We start from the raw sequence: 17,544 nt of genomic DNA on the forward strand, positions 1-17,544 counted from the left end.
ACCTACTTCCAGAACCAACGGGAATCTTGTCACCCAATTAGAATCCTTGTCCATTTAAGAAGCTAAAGACGTATGTTTTGCAAGATGTTTTATGTACTTTTGTACCAATAAGCATGTCATCTTAAGCTCGAATGGGAAGTTTTGCTGCTCTCTGTCCCCTGACTGTCCAATCAAGGGTACTGGATAAATATAATAACTAGACCTGTGTGTGGTAAAGCCTACATTTTTTCATGAGCAGCTTGTCCCTGCCATTCATGATAGCATTAGAGCCAAGAGCCAGCATTACCAAGAGGACTGAAAGCTGATGGAGCCCTGCTAGACTGCTAGCGGGATCCTGTGTTCTTAGGGACAAGGCTTCGCAGGCTGCCATCTCTTGTGGTTTCCATCAGAAGCATTACATGGAGCACGTCTAATGATCACATTGCCGTAAACCAGCCACTGAGTAGGATTCTAAAAGATCCCTCTTTTAGGCAACTTATTCATTCATTTGTACCTTGTTTGCCTGAGAAGTTTCTGACACTGAGCTGCTTTGCTGAGCCCAGCAGTCAGAGCCCTCCCTTCCTCCTTTTGTCACAGGGTTGGGAACCCAGAACCATCTACCAGGCTCTGGCCTCTTGGTCACTTAATAGCCTCTGTCCTGAAACCTGCCCTAAACCAGCTTTTCCAGCTGATAAATAGCTAACTTCACTGCTTCTGGGGATGTGCGCACAGGAGGGCGAAATGAACATTAGCCTGTTTCATTCAAGATGAAGTTCTGAATTACAACCCGCTCAACAAAGCTTCCTTAAAAATGTAGAAAATGTAATGAAAATGATAGAAACAGCTGTGGTAGCAAATTTTATCAAATAATGAGTAATACCAATCCTCTTGTCGTAAAAAAAAAGAACAACACACACATACATGAATGTATTCTGCTTGGATCATTCATCCAGTCGGAATTATGTATCACCTCTCTTATAGTCAAGTTCTGCAGAGGATACTAGGTCTTCCTTTTCTGTCTTTATGGACAAACATCAATGTAAACACCTAGTATGACAGTGAATTGAATGAGTCCTAGAATTCAATAGGAGGAGAAAGACAAAGCCCTCTAACAAAAAAAAATAGGTGCTGCATTCTTTTAAATTCTTCTTAGGAAAATTGTTTGCACAAATATTTTCTAGAAAAAGACCGTGCTGATATCAGCCAAGACTAACTAATGAAATGTTAAATTATCTGCATGCATCTATGTTTCTAATGCTGAATTTAGTCCGGCTCCCAGACACGAGGAGGCTAAAAATTCATATTCAGATAAGGAAAGGCAAACCTTGGCGAACAGATGGAGCAGAGTTCAGCATAAAGGTTTAATCCTATCAGGCCGATTCCTGTATGACCATCTGGATAATCCGGCGCACACATTCAAGGCCTGTTAAAAATACGACTCCAGCCAAGATTAACGTCACAGATTTTCCACTAGACTTGTTCATATTTGACTTTATGATTTTCCAGGCCCAGGAAGATTGCTCGTGAATAAAGACTTGAGTATTCCTTGAAGAAGCAGTTACATGTTGTTTCTTTTTTTTAACCTGAAAAGTGTTTCCTCTTTTCATAATATTGGGTGTCCATTTTTGGAAAGTTATTTTCATTTCCCTTTCTCCCCTGGCTTTCATATCTAGAACTTTTCTTACAACAGGATAATAAGGAGAATTGAGCTAAAAATAATTTTGTGCATGAAAGTTCTCCTTGTCAGGAAGAAAAGAGTTATTTACTTATTGTATAATCAGAGGCAAGTGAATTTACTATTGTTGCAACAAATATCACAATTGGAGCCATGAATAATTCATTTTGAGGATCCTCCCAGCCTCCATGATAATTTTTCCCCATTGCTTTGCAATGGTATGGCTGGCAGTCATAGAATGAGAGAGAAAAAATGGAAAAGAAATAAAGCTGATGGCACTGTTTGCCGTTAGCTCCTCAAGGATTAATATTCTGTACATTTTAATTTTGGATTTGACAGATCAAACATGAGGTAGAAAACAATACGTTCTTACTTCCTTGAGTTATAAAATTCTGAGCTTCCCAAGTGTTTTTAACAAACAATTTTTGCATATTATGAAACAATGCTGTGTTGCGTGTCATTAAATCAAGAAACCTTCAACGAATCTTTCAAGTGCAATTTAGAATTTACAGGTACATCAAAATGTCAAGATTTTCCGCTGCTAAATTGTTCAATAACCCTGTGTAGTGAACCTGCACAGAGATCTGCATCTCAGATAGGCAAACTCAGAAATCCAATAGAGTTTGCCTTGGAATGTTTGGATTACAATTGTTGCACTAGGATTTCTGTCCTTCCCTTGCTCAGATGCTCTGTCCACTGATTGTTCAGGAATTTTGCTAACTTGGAATAGAATAAGAAAGCTGCAAAATAAACAGGAAGTAGATACAATTTGGGCTGGGTCTATATTTAACAAATGGCATAGTTTGGAAGTTAGCTGTTGCGCTAAGTTTAGATACACCTAGACATCCCCACCAGGTCAACTTTGCCTTAATGTCGATGGATGTTGGGTCTAGGTTTCCATCTAGTGACCAGGAATTTTTCCTTTTCTACTTTTCTGTGAGAGCCATTAATGTTGTCAAAGCAAAGGGCTTTCTTGCCAAATGAAGTTACTTTGGAACAAAGGATGAAAAAGACACTTGAAATTCTCAATCTCCTCCTTTAATATTTAATAGATTTAATTGCCTCTGGTCTTGAGAAATCTCTATATCATGGGTTACATTTTTCTTCAAAGTGACTAACACATCATCTCACACACACATACACACACGATGGGGGGGAGGGTTTTTTTTTTTGTCATATATAATATATGATTCTTTCCAAGTAATACCTAGATATGCTATGGATGGAGCAATAAATGCAGACCAAGAACAAGACAAAACAAAACAAAAACCCTGAGAAACAATAAAACGCTTAAGTGCATAAAGCAATTAATGAATAAAATAAAGGCAGGCAGAAATAAATCTGGGAACTCAGGTTAAAGCAAGAGCATAAGTATTACAGAGACTGCTGCACATTGGGTGAGGAGACTGTCAAATGTGTTGTTAATTTGTTTGTTTCTCAGCTGACCAGGAGTCTGTGGTGAAGTCAGAGTTCTGAAAGTGAAGTTTGCATAGGCTCGTGCTAGGGCTCCGGTCAGGCACTCTCACCACTGCTGGTTTCTAAGGCATCCAGTTGGAGGGTGTATGCACCCAGAATAGCTTTGCCTCCTGTACATGGTGAAAATACAGAGGGCCAGTCTTCCCACTAGGGCTGACCCTCTGTTTGTCCTCCTTCCTGGCCAGTAGCTGCCAGTTGTCAGGATCAAAGAACGCGGATGCTGGTGCCACTGAGTTGTGAGCAGTCAGGAAAGTCATCATTTCACTCAAAAAAGCCATCAAAAAATTTTTTTCCAATGTAACAGGAAGAGCAGGTATCTGTGCACTGAGTACAAGTGGGGATACTTTGTGTCCTCATCAATGTCTGGAACAGGGCTGCTCCCAAGCACAACCTCACCAAAATCGAGTAGATAGAAGGGAGAAAGGCCTGAGATTTTATGAGGTCATAAGCATCCCGTAGAAAGGAGCTGAACTCATGGGTTTCGCAACATTTTCTGCCAAGTCTCAAAAATTTGGGGATAATAATATTAAAGTCAATTCCTCATTTCTGAAAAGACTGCTATTAATATTCATTCCAGGCAAGTGAGAGCCTTAGAAAAACACTCTACTTTGGAAAGACTGGTGCCAAATCCACCTCCTCAGTAAATTTGGCTGGCCATGTTAGCAAGTTGCTGGATTGGAAGTTCCTAGGAAAGTTTTACAGTGAACTACGTACTCTGGAATGATGTGACTGTAGGATATTCTAGTCAATAAATAAACTCTGGTTAATTGAAAACTGATGACAACAATAATTATTATAGCAGGAACTAGTGTACTGTGTGCCTGGCACATAGTAAAACAACAAAACACAGTGGACACTTTCTGCATTTTGCCAGAAATCTGTGAAGTGGACATCTATGTGGAAACTACTGCTTAGAGTAAATGCCTTGGAGGTGGTAAGTGACTGCTTCAAAGTCACACTGAAAGGTGGCTGTGGCAATTGAGCAGCTGGAGCTCTTACCCATTTTCAAATAGTGTAATACTCTGAATATTAAAATCAACTTAACATAATCATATCTTTCTATCTTTACACAGAATCCAGTAAGGGCTGGTGCAGCATCTTTACCTCCCCTGTAAGCATCAGTTATCTGCTCTGTAGAAATGCTCATTAATAAAGAGTTCTGGTTAATAGAATGCTGGAAAAGGAGAGTTTACGTCTTTTCATATACTGTACACAACAGAAATGAAAAATAACCTTATGTCCACTTCGGTGAAATTTCATCTTGAGATTTAGAACGGGATTAGAACGTTTCTAACTTTGTGCATTTTATCAACTGATTGTTGGTTTCCCAGTGTATGTGAACACAGGAATGGAGAAAAAACCAAACAAGGCTTCTCTGATGAGGCTTCCATAATGGGACATCAGCTGTCGCAAAAGCCTCATTTTGGGGATAAGAGATGATAAATGCAGAACCTGGCTCATCTCTACAGCTACCCCAAACAAGTGAGGTATAGCTCGCAGCGCAAAGAGATTTCAGAGGCAAAAGTAAGAGCAGCCCCAGGACCCTGCTGATAGCTGTACACACCACTAATTCACCTCAATGGGCAGGCACCTCTGAGCTCAATTAACCCTTATTCCCAAGGCCACCCATAAACCCTGAGGTAAACATGACTCTCCTGGCCCTGGCTTTCTATCAATGAAATAGATCATTTCTATTGGAGGCTGAGGCGCAATTCCAGCTTATAAATTCACTTTGCTAATAAAGAGCCTGATGCTTCCAATGCGAGTAAGCTGGCTCTCGAATCTTGTAACATTGATTGTGTAAATCAGAAGATTTTAAACTGCTGAGGGCATCTGTGATTTCTCCTGCCTTCCGTGGCTGTTGGAAGGAAATAGGAATGCTCTGGATGTAGAGCAGGTGATAGCAAATGTTCCCTGGTGCACTTGTCTGCACACAGAACATTAGTTGTTAAATATATACTGGAGGCTGAACGGTTTCTTTTTTTTTTTTCCTCATTCTTCCCTCTCTTTTCCTTCTCACCACGACCATTGTTCAGAAGCAAATTGGAAATCTGGTAATTAGGCCCTGACTCACGGTGTAGTATTAGAGTCCCGAGCCAAAGTTCAACACCCTGAAATGAAATTTAAACCAATTAATCTGTTAGATTTTTATCGCTTGTCCGTGTTTTCTCAGCAATTCCCCCAGCACGTGGCCTTTGATCAACTCTCATACAAACGCTAAAATGTGTGCCTGCTGCTAGCAAGATGGGAATGACATTAACATGGTACTCATAAAACAATCAGGGCAGAGAAGCCCTCAGACAGGCAGGGCATAGTAATATTTAATAAAAGCGCACACATAATCTTCAGAATTAGCATTTTGTGCCTTGCAGTACCTTTGGGAGAAGAGCTTTTATTTGTAGAGTGATCATTATTATAACAAAGAAGAGCTACCTAATAATTTCCACTTTAACTCTGCAATGTGCCATGAGCATTTCAGAGCCATTATGCTAAACTGTGGTGGGGTAATCATGTTATTGTCATAGTCTGAAGGAAGGAAAATCTCCTCTGTTTTGGTGGCTGTTGGGGGTGGGGGGGAGATTAAAAAAAAGAAAAGAGACGCAAAAAAGCCCCACCTCAAAATCCAAACTTTTATTTTTAATGAGATTTAGAAGCAGGAATTGGCTTACTGTCCTTGTGGATACTTACAGTGTGAAAATTCATTGGTGAGGAAGAAAGAATCTTTTATTAATTAAATCAAGATTTGGCTGGTGAAAGTGGTTTTGTATTCAAATCCTCTCTCCCTCTCTATTCCATAATATTTTCTTGGAGAAAGAATTGTATTGGTGATTACACTCTTGGGCTGGATTGAACTCTTTCATAAATCTTTACACCTTCAAATTCTGTTGAGTACATCCACTGTGACTATTAAAAACTCTCTCACTCCTTGTCTTCCCTCTGCATCTCTGGATATCCTGAGTGAAAGAAAAACAAGTCCTTGGCTGCTTCAAATGTTCTCTGAGCTTTCTCAGAGAAAACTTACCCAAAAAGCAGAGAGAGTCTCAGGGTCTGTTAGTATAGCTGGGCTTTTTTTTTTTTTTAATCAGTATCAATTTGCTTTAAAAAGTACAACCTTTATCTCTCACAGAATTAAATGCTCTGCTCTCACTTAATTTTTTATTATTATAACATATAACCTTAATATGTGCTTATTGAAAAAAATTCAAACCATACAGACATCTGTAAAGCAAAATTTAATAGTCTCCCTCCTCTGTCAACCCCACTGTATTCACATTCTTTTTTCATACGTACCCACTGGGAACAGTAGGTGTATATCCTTCCAGAACTTTGTTTATCATACCTGTTCACACGTAAGTACACACACGCACACACACACTCATGCACACACAGGCTCACATATATCACTTTTTTTAAGTAAGTAGGATCACACTATCCATTGGAGTACAAATTGCTTTTTTTACTTACTAACGTATTTTGACATCTTTCCATGTCAATTTATAGAAATTTTTTTTCATCTATTCTAATGACACTCAATATTCTATAGCACGGATGTACCATAGTTTATTTAACCAGTCTCTTGTTGGGGGCACCTAGACTCTTGCGTATTTTATTGTCAACACTACTGTGAACGTTTGGGTATCTGTAGTTTTGGGCATATTTGCAAGTATTTCCTGAGCTGCTTTTAATCTGGCAAGTTTGTTTATGACTAGGATAAAAATGTAAAGTGGTACTCTATGAATTAAATCTATCTCATAAACATTTTGTTTAGCCTACACATTTAAAAAAATATTCAATTAGTTGCCAACATTTAAAGATTAGGAAATTTCACATAAAAATCTGGGTTCCCATCTTCTTTCAAAAGATTGGAAGACCAGACACACTGGGCCTGGGTTTGTGTGGAGTTACCAATGACTGGAGCTGACTAGCAGCTGCCACCTGTAGATGGGGCAGGTATTCTGTAATTGACCAGCGTCCCCACCAGTTCCTATTGCCTCCCCAATTCTGAGTGTCAGTGGCCATCCATCTCATGCTTGTTCTGAAATCCTGAGTTGCATTATTCGTTTGTGTTTCTTGACTTGGCCTGTATGGATCTGTGAGTTCTTAACAACTGCTCCTGGGCCTGATCCCTTTAGCTAGTCACAGTGTTTTCTACCTTGCACTACTGACATTTTAGAGTTCTTCATTTTGGGCGACTATCCCATGTATTGTTAGATACTTAGCATCCTTGACCTCCAGGTACTAAATGCCAGTAACATCCCCTCCCAGCTCCTCTCTCACAGTGGGACCGCCCATGATTCCTTTACATATTTTCCAAACTTCCCAGTGGGGAAGTACCACAGAGCTTCTTCTCAAGACTAATAGGACGTATAGATAGATAGAAGCATCTTTAGAATCCTTTGAGGTCTAAACTCAGAAAGGGCTGCATGACTTACCTGTTCTAAGAATGGCGTCTAGTCTCTAAGCAGGAGTAGTGGATGGTGTTAAGTATAGAGTTAGGATGCATCAAGGGGTATGTCACTCTTTTCCTGGAGTACTTCCTTCAAAGCTTTTTTTCTCCAAAAACTAGGAAGATAGCGTCTTGTCTCCTCACAGGTTATCTCTGGAAGCTTGATGCTCTTTCTTTTCTCTGACTAGTTAATCATATAGCTTTGTTTCTGAACAATTGCTCACAAAATTTGAAAACATTATCACTTACCTTAGGAAGTGTTTGAAAGCGCACACACGCACACACACACACACACGTATGCACTTACATGCCTTTGTAGCCTACAAACAGCAAATGGAAAGAAGAGGGAGGGGCCAAGTCTAAAGCCAGCAGGTCTTCCGTATGCTATTGTATCATCTTTAGGAGAGTCTCTCAAAGCCACACCAGCACACCCTTCGGCCTCCTTCTGGGCAATGATGAGAAAGCCTGAAGGAGACCATATGTATCTAAAGAAATATACTTGTGTGATTAAAAAATGAAATTTAAAAAATTAAAATAAATCTCAAAGCTAATACAGATATAAACACCAAGACTATCCCATGGTTTATGACGGTGATCACTGGGTCAGTGTTTAATGATACCATTAGATTCCACACTTTGCCATCAGGCAGGTCTCTTTCAGGACCAGTTCAGTTAAACCAATATCCTATTCTTCTTAGAAGTATCCTAGGAGTTAGCAACACCTTTTCTGCTCCACCCTAGCAACTAAGTAAAGTGAGTTAGAAATTAAGAATTAAGATTTTGAGACATTAACTAGAATGTTTCCAAACTGCTTTTGTTTTAACAATTTTACATGGTTGTTAAACATAGTTATTTCTCTTATAAATCACTTGAAATCATATATCATGTTCGACCATTGGTTTGGGAGTCCTCAATCATGCATTTAAACATTTTTACTTTTAAAGAAGAATTTTGTTTAAGAAAAAGTCCTATGCCTGTGGAACATTGGTCACAACCTTTGTGTGTTAAAAATTGGATGAGAATTGTCAAGTCATGAATGGTTTACATTTTCTTGATTAATTATTTTGTTTTTGGGAGAAAGTGGAGGAGAGAAAAGGCATCTGAACTGCCCAGTTTTAGTTTTAAATGCATTACTCTGAGTTCAGCCAACATGAAATGTTTAGTTTGGATATTTCCTAATTTCTGTGTGCAATTTTATAAGTTTAATTTGAATCAAAATCAAACCCATTCTACTTGTTTGTGCGGTGGCACGTGAGCAATGGTCCCACCGGGCTGAGCTTAATATTTTCTTTTCTTCTTGCAAAAGTTAAAGCATGACGTTTTGCCAAATTTGGCAAAGTCCAATAATTTTTTGCCAGTTTTTTCCCGTTAAAATTAACTGGTGCTCTCATTGGCTTCAGTATTTGGAAAGTCAGTCTTGGCTACTTAATAAATGTTTTATTAAAGAGGAGGGTCTCATTTCCTCTCCTTGTGCAATGTCTCCTTTGCTTTAGAATTTTGCTTTGCTGTTGTTTATAAAAGTAATCATGAGAACAACAGTATGGCATTGTGAATTTAAAAATCCTTGGTGGCATGAAGGTGCCCTCTGAGAGATTTCAAAGACATAATCCTACAGTTACATTTACGGCCAGTAGTTCTGTTGAAAACATGCCATGCTCATCAGGCAAACTACCTCCAGTCTGTTTGGCATCACAGTATTTGCAAATTGTTTCCCATCTCCGAGGGCCATTTGTAGTGGAAAGAGAAGAGATATGAAATTTTGAAAAAGTCCATTGTACAGTTTTATGCCTGAGAATGACTACAAAGCCAAGGTCATGGGACTGTCTGTGGTTCAGCCCTGACTCAGCTACTTGTTTACATAATTCACCCTGAGTGACCTGCATACTTTGCATCTAGAAAATGGGATCCATGACATTTATTGAAAAAAATCTCAGTAATTTTTAATGAGGAATGTTGCTGTGTTAGTGTTACAGATAGAAGGCATGGAGCAAGGATAATTTCTTATTCCAGCCTCCTCTCTTTCTTGCTTTCCATTGGGAAGAAATGTTTATCTAAAAATCTACAGATTTTCTTTTCAGGAAATATATGTAATTATGAAGCAATTCTGTAGGGTTTCCAGTGTGTTTCCAAAAGTTACCTTTTTTTTTTAATCTTTAGCATTTCATAAATTAAATTTTGCTTCTATGTTTTATTTCATAAGATTTCAGGTTTGAAAACGATTTGGGTAAAATATGTGTATCTCAATAGAAACAATGAAAAGAATGCTTTTAAAAACTGAGATGGCACCCTTAGGTTTCAGGTCCTAATAATATGGCTAGGAAATGCTGAGATCTTGAGGGACTTTCTGTTAGTGAAAAGATAAAAGATTTTTTTTTTTCTTTTTCTCAAGTCTCCCATCATTAAAGTTTGGTTCTAACAGAAGACTCCTTCTCTTTTTCATGTGTGTTGAAAAGCAGCTACTCCCTGTATCAAAGCCATCAGCCCGAGTGAAGGATGGACGACGGGAGGCGCGACTGTGATCATCATAGGGGACAATTTCTTTGATGGGTTACAGGTCATATTCGGTACCATGCTGGTCTGGAGTGAGGTAGGTGTTGTCTGAACATTAATATCTAATAGTTTGGTCTAGTTGAGGATACTGTCTACACTTGAATTTCTAATAGAATGTGTAGAATTTAGCGGTGCCACTCTGGGTGGGCCAGCTCCAGCCTACAGAACTCTGGGGAACTAGGAAAGATGGGTTGGGTTTACCAGGAGGCAACGCTTTTTACTGGAATGACTTCCATCCCCTGACCCATAAGCATTGGGAAAGCTTTTGTTTTGTCGTTTGATCTGTTGGGCTTGCCATGGTATGGAGGTCTTATTGTATATTGGAAATTGGAAAGGAAATGCAAAGTCACAAAATATATAGGAAGAGCCCCATTCAAACTCTAGTGAGGTAGTCATCTGTGAATATTTGTAGATGGAGTCTGTTGTAGGCCCATCTTCAAGGAACACTATTCAAATGACAGTAATAAATCAGGTGTAAGTGGTTCTTGACTTATTCAATGACTCTTCATCAGCGAGTGAGTGATTTGCCAGGGGAACCTAGAAGAACCCAGGACTTCTTCCAGCCCTAGGAATTTATAGCTGTTAGTCATCTCAGTGTGTGACTACAACCATATGAAAATGGCTGTGTTCTATTTGTGCAGTGTTTTCCAGCACTGTCATCATTATTTTAACCTGCCAGTTGACTTGTCTGGCAATAATCAACATTAGCTTAAGATTACAAAACATAAACATCATCTTTATATAGATGCCATGGCAAACTTGCCTTTGCTTTCCAAATTATGAACCTAAATTTCTTAGCCAGCATGCCCAGACCACCTTCTCATTCATCTCACCAAAGTTTAGAGTCAAAACAATGTTAGGGCTACAAGGTACCATAGAGCTCGTTCATTCCACTTGCCTTATAAGGCAGTCATATGAACCAATAAACTTTATGGAGACTTACTCTATGCTAAGCACTGTGCTGGGCTCTTGCCATAGATCCTCTCAATCTTCTCTCTGCGCCATGAGGTAAATACTCTTAGACTGTATCTTTTCTTGTTAAGGATACTGAGACTTAGAGATATATGGTTACTTGACCTGAAAGCAACCATCTAGAGCCCACAGAATATAAGTGTTATGTGGCCACACAAAGAAGTCAGTAGCATAACTAGAGCTAGAAGTCAGATTTTCTATTTCCGTTTCTAGTTGTCCTCCCATGACACCACTGCTTAGCCCATTTAGGTATTTTATTTCTTTTTTCTCTCTAGAGGGCCATAGAGATATGCAGAGTTAAGACTATGATAGTTGAGTATGTTTGTCATTCCAGAGCAGAGCCTGTCCTTGTTTCTAAGCCTTCTATGTGTACTTCCTATTGCCAGTAACCCACTCAGGCAAGCCCCTTGCCAACTCATGCTGCCACTGCCTTTGTATTTCCCGTGTAGCCAACAAGCAGTATGTGCTTGGCCAGAGAATCAAAGCTCTTGTAAAGCTGAATCAGAGATGGGCCTCTCAGTCCACTAAACTAATTGTTGTCCAAGTTGGAACATCCCAGACACTAAAGGTGGACTGAGTTTCCCCTGCCAGCTGCACCCCATTCTTTGTTGGAACCATTGGGTTGTAAAATTAGAAGCATCACATACATGGCATATTTTGCTGCCAGCCTGGTGTCTTCGTTCCTGCTGAAGACAGCAGTCCTTGCAAGGACAGTCTCTCTCAGGTTTTGTGGGCTGTATCTTCATCTGTTTCTCTCCCTCTTTCGATTGCTTATTATGGAAATTGGGAGAAGGGAAGAATAGTATAATATGGACTTCTTGCTCCATGTCATTGTAAAGTAAGGTCTGAGAGGTGGGGCTCAGAGTGTGCAGTAAGTCTTATTGACCTCTGAGAATCAGGTGGGTTAGTCTGAAGCTTCCTTTAAAACCGTGTGCCTGCCTTAGCCCAAGAACGCTACACTGGTTGTGGAATAAGGACTTTGACACATCAGGAAATCGTTAGTATGCATGTCCACCTTGTTCCTAGTCAAGGTCCCCCTGTTTTCTCTTGGTTTCTCCACCTTCTTGCCCTCTTTTGGGAACAGGTGAGGGAGGTTAAATTCTAACTTAGATTTATCCAAATTGCTTTAAAGGAGCTGTTTTCATAAAACAAAATTGATGCAGGTCATGAGAAAGAAAACCCATTAAAGCAATACTTTTATCTTTTTCCCTCCTCCGTCCCTCCACTGCCACTGCCTTGAATGTGCCCGAAGCCCCTCGCAGTGGATCTGTGTGGTTCCAGCTAGGAGCTGAGGGTGGGGGACATATGCTCCTTCTTTGTCCATCCCCTCCTCCCAAACTGCTCTCATTTGTGGCTATGTCATAAGTCAATCATGGCCCTTTCCTGGTGGAAACTTACCACATCATTTCCCAAAATGTTTGAGCAGATATTCTTTTAAAATAAATAATCCCCTGCAGCATTAGCAGTTGGGTGTCTGGATAGAGGATTTTAATTTGGACTGTTATCATCATGATAGTCCTGACATTCAGAAAAATGAGGCTTGCAGAGATGAACTTTTTGGTTAATATTCTAAACTATTTATATAGTTAAATTTTCATACAAGGTATTTGACAAGTATGATTTTTCTCTCTTTTTTTAGTGCAGGAAGAGAATTTAGTACTGCTCCAAATCCAAACATCCATTATAATGATGAAAAATTGAGAAAGAGCTCAAAGTTACAGTGTTTATCATGTATAGGCACTTTATGAGTATTATTTTACATATTATTTTATTTAATCCTCGTGATAGTCTTGTGTTAAATACTCTAATCATTCCCGTTTTATATATAAGTAACTGAGTGTCAGAGAGGTTAAGAAACCTGCCCAACATCACACAGCCAGATAGTACTAGAGATGGGATTTAATCTACAATTTATATTTTTACAAAGGAAATAAAAGCCCAGGTTGATGAGAGAGCAAGTGGAATCCTGAGAGAGGGAAGAAGGACAGAAAGAGGCGAGAAAAAAAGATGTGGAGTAATCCAGGTGGTACAATAGAAGAAGCAGTAGTAAAAGCAATGGTGGTAGTAACTACGGTGGTTGGTTTTGTTTTGGTTTTTTTTGAGGAAGATTAGCCCTGAGCTAACATCTGCCACCAATCCTCCTCTTTTTGCTAAGGAAGACTGGCCCTGAGCTAACATCTGTGCCCATCTTCCTCTATTTTATATGTGGATGCCTGCCACAGCATGGCTTGATAAGTGGTGTGTCGGTCGGCACCTGGGATCCAAAGCAGTGAACCCTGGGCCGCTGAAGCAGAATGTGCCAACTTACTGCTGCACCACCTGGCTGGCCCTACGGTGATAGTTTTTAATCAAATAAAATTGCATAAGTGCCTTTTATTTTGGTAGGGGAAAAACCAATTATCAACCATTTCTATAGGCTTCCATTGGATAGAATCAGAACTTGATACTGTGAATGTTTAAGAGAAAATATCTATGAAAAAGCTATAGAAAAATGCAGAGTATGACTAGAATTAGCTAACATTCATTGAACACTGAGTTCCTGCCAGGTACTGTGCTATATATTTGGTCTGGCTCTTATGCGAGCCTCCCAGTATCTATATACCGTGCTGTTCTCATTTTACTGATGAGGAAATCGAGGCTTGGGGAAGTCAAATAAGCTGGTCAGTTATCAAGTGGTGAAGATGGTATTTGAACTCAGACAGTCCGACTCCAGGGCTCACCTTCTTAACCATCCATCTTTTAGCCAATGCCCGAATGTTTACCCTAGGGCATTATCTCATCGGCCCAGGGTGTAATGCCTGCCACTGCCATTGATGCTTGTGCTGGGGGTATCTTAGCAGTTAGTGTCGGCTTCTAAGGTAAGGTAGACTTGGCCTGTAGAGAATCAGAGGGATAAGAACGATTCCTCCATTTTCTAGTTGTCTACGTTCATGTTTGGAGCCATTGGCTTCCAGGAAGACTTTATCTTTATGAAGGATACATGCCTTGGTTAGGGGCAGAAGAGAATCTCTTCTTTTGTCTACATAAATGACATTAGGCAAAACAGTTAACCTGTTTGAGCCTCATCACTAGAGTAAGACCCCTCTCTATCCAAAGTCTTTGTCCGCGGGCCACATCATCTCTTGAGGTTATGCCACCTCTAAAATTTAGTACTTCTAATTTTAAATAAACTTTTATCTTTTCTCCATTTCCTCACTCTATAGCCCAAAGCACTCAGGAAGCAGGCTGGTGGGCCAGGACAAGCAGATAACGTTTTAGATTAGCAGCTGATGCTATTATTTGGAGTCTTTTTTTAGCTAAAGAATTTTAAAAAGAGCCAGAGAAAATAGGGCTAGCTTAATTTACCCTCATCTGTGCTCTTCCCCTACCAACCCAATCTTCTGCAAATGAGTAGTTCAGTTTAGCTCACTGATGGCCCCCTGAGGGCTGGGTGAAAGAAAGGTGGCACTCCATTGTTCCTAACTCAGGGCTGCCTTCTGCCAGCTCCCAGTTTGCACTGAACCACATGGCTTTCTTGTGAATTTGGCTCACCATCTTTGTTACTCTTTATTATTTCTTGCCCTTTCTCCTGTCTCTCTTTTTAGAACGCAAATTATTTTTTTGATACTCTTGTGCTTATCCTGCCTTACCCAAAAGACTTAAAAAAAAGTCTTTGCGGAGTTTTATATACAAACCCAGGAAAACCCACAGGGTTAATATGTGGTAATGTTTAATGTGACTTGAGTTTTTTCTTGACCCGTGATGTACTTGGTTGTTTTTGCTTTTCCACCAACATATGATTTGGAGCAGGGAAGGGCTCCTGCTACCGGTTTGTAGAGCTAATCATTATTTTAATATCTCCTGAGTTCCTCTGATTTCTAAACATTGAACACTGATTGGCTTGCCTGCTGGGTGCCTAGCACTGGGATAGGTACAATGGGTGATTAAAGTTAGGGTTTTTGGGATCCGGTGTTTTATTTGGAAAGACAGCTTGCCTCCCAGAAGCAAATTAGAGAGTTACATAATATATTTATATAATATAATCCAGTGTTAAATTTGTGGTTTAAAATTCAAGGCAAGGTTCTCGAAGGCAGAGAGAGGGGTGTAGTCAGAAGTAGACTGAATAACCAATCAAGCTCCTATTATGTATGGATGGATCTCTGTGCTAGGCATTTTAGGCTCTCACAATCCTTTTATTTAATCACTGAAATCTCTGAGAGAATTTATACAGCGTAAGGTATTTAAGCTGTGTGTAAAGAAAGTACGGTGGTGAGATTGGTGAGGAGCTGAGGGTGGTGGGAGCTGCAGACAATCATCCAAGCAAAGGTTTACATTGCATGGCATAGCGGTGGGCAAGGAGCCAGTCAGAAGACCTGGATATTAGTTGCAGTCAGTGTTGGTCACTGGGCCTTAGTCTCCCCACCTGAAAATGAGGGGCTTAGACTAAATCCTCTTTGAAATCAGCTACAATTGTAGTAATTGCTTTTATCTACAGTTTACTCTCTTGAGAATCCCCCCAAAGTAAGAAGAGGGGAGTGATGATGGGTGGGAAGTAGCTTCTTTTCTTCCACTACTGTTCTTTACCTTTAGAACACACTTGCATTATACAAATACTATGTTTATTTGCAAAAAGATTCTTTGAACTTCATCAAAACCACTTAATTAGCCACAAAATTGAATCTCCCTGTTGATATGTCTTTAGTCAATATTTTTACTCTCTACACTTCAGATTCTGGTACCTGATATAAATCTGAGACTTATACCACGCACGATGTTGCTCTAATTCATCTTCCAGATAGTTCTATGGAATGTATCTTTAGGATATCAATAGTTACCTCATGGGAGATGAGGGAAGGAGGTTTTCCCTGGTAAGTTCAGAAAATGTTGAGTCAAGTAAATTCAACTGGTCCTTGTTCTAGGACTTTGCAGAGCTTTTGAAGTACTAACATGCACTTTGTCTAAGATGTAGCGTGTGGCATGTCCCAAACTTTTGTGACCACAGAACCCTTTTTTTCCAAGGATCACCTTACAGGAAGATATATTGGCAATGACTGAAGTGCATTTGGATTTCATGTTAATGAAGTAAAGACATGAAATTCAATCATGAAGTGATTGGGCTGGCCTAGATGTGAGAAAATCGTCTGAAGTATCTGCAGAGTATTATTCAGATTAGACAAGGAATGCTTAGAGCCATTATTCTTTAATGCTGCAAGGCTCTGAACAGAATTTCTCTCATATTTTGCATCTGGTTTTAGTCAGTGCACACTTGGCATTAGATGCCATGTGATTTTGTAGGACAGCTATATTTAAAGATTGCCAGGACCACTTAGCTCAGATGGGCGAAGCCAGAGTTTCATCACTGTTTGAACCAATTAGCCTCACACGGGGCGGCACACTGTCGTTTTCATCCAGATGAATATTTTCTTCAGCTGCATTCCCAGAGATAGGGAGAAGTCAAAAGACGCTGCCGAGGAGGGAGACCTTTGGGTGAATATAGTTCGGTAAATGGCAGTTTGAGGGCTGAAAAGCAAATTTGCTGCTTGAACCTAAAAGTTGGAAAAACAAGGTTATAAATGCAGTTCTTGATTTCTTTCCTTCTTCTTACTTATCTCTGCTTTCCATTCTCATTAGTACACGTAGCTCAGAGGAAGGGTGGTAAATAAAAAATAGCATTTCCTCCTCTGTGACGTTAAAAAATGAATGGCTACAACTCCGCCGTATTCCCATTGGAAGTCTCTCAGGCCTTTTTGTCCAGCCTTGATTTTTACTGAACCACGTGTACAGTCACAAAATTTTGAGGGCTTTGAGGAACCTTTTGAGTCATTGAGTGCAGCTGTTTTATTTTGGATGTGAAGAAAAAGAGGCTCCAGAGTCGTTCGATGACTTGTCCTGGGAACACGTTGGCTACTTAGTGCTGGCATTGTAGCCCCGTTCTCCTGACACTCACGTCCCCTCATTCTGCTTTCTCTTGTGCCAGGTGTTCTTAGGATATTTCCGTAGTCTTTTAATATACTTCCTTATATTACCAAACTTTCCCAAATTTTATACATGATGGCATTGGCACTCTAACGTCTGTTATACCACATTTATATAAGAAACAATTCCACTAAAATCAAAAAGAAAATTAGGAAAGGTGGAGAAAGACATTATTTCAAATATCATCTCTTTCAAAATCTCATAATGTAGGGGCTGGCCTGGTGGCATAGTGGTTAAGTTCGCACACTGCTTCAGCTGCCTGGGGTTCCCTGGTTTGGATCCCTGGCACAGACCTAGCACCGCTCGTCAAGCCTCGCTGTGACGGTGTCCCACATAAAGTGGGGGAAGATTGGCACAGACGTTATCTCAGGGTGAATCTTCCTCAAGCAAAAGGAGGAGGATTGGCAATAGATGTTAGCTCAGGGCCAATCTTCCTCACACACACACACACACACAAAACATAATATAGATATGGTCAATGTAAATAGCT

The 17,544-nt window shown here is 39.9% G+C and overlaps 1 protein-coding gene across 5 annotated transcripts in view; it reads left to right on the plus strand.

The window, feature by feature from the left end:
• Positions 1–17,544, plus strand: part of EBF1 (EBF transcription factor 1) — a 381,707-nt gene that overhangs the window by 271,777 nt on the left and 92,386 nt on the right. For 3 of the 5 annotated variants that reach the window (XM_046668002.1, XM_046667997.1, XM_046668000.1), the window contains exon 9: positions 10,031–10,164. In XM_046668002.1, the coding sequence (XP_046523958.1) occupies positions 10,031–10,164 (134 nt within the window). The remainder of the gene's footprint in view (positions 1–10,030; positions 10,165–17,544) is intronic. The other 2 variants (XM_046668001.1, XM_046667998.1) reach the window with 1 other exon arrangement.

Source organism: Equus quagga, chromosome 7 (genome assembly GCF_021613505.1).
Source record: "Equus quagga isolate Etosha38 chromosome 7, UCLA_HA_Equagga_1.0, whole genome shotgun sequence".
Taxonomy (NCBI): domain Eukaryota; kingdom Metazoa; phylum Chordata; class Mammalia; order Perissodactyla; family Equidae; genus Equus; species Equus quagga.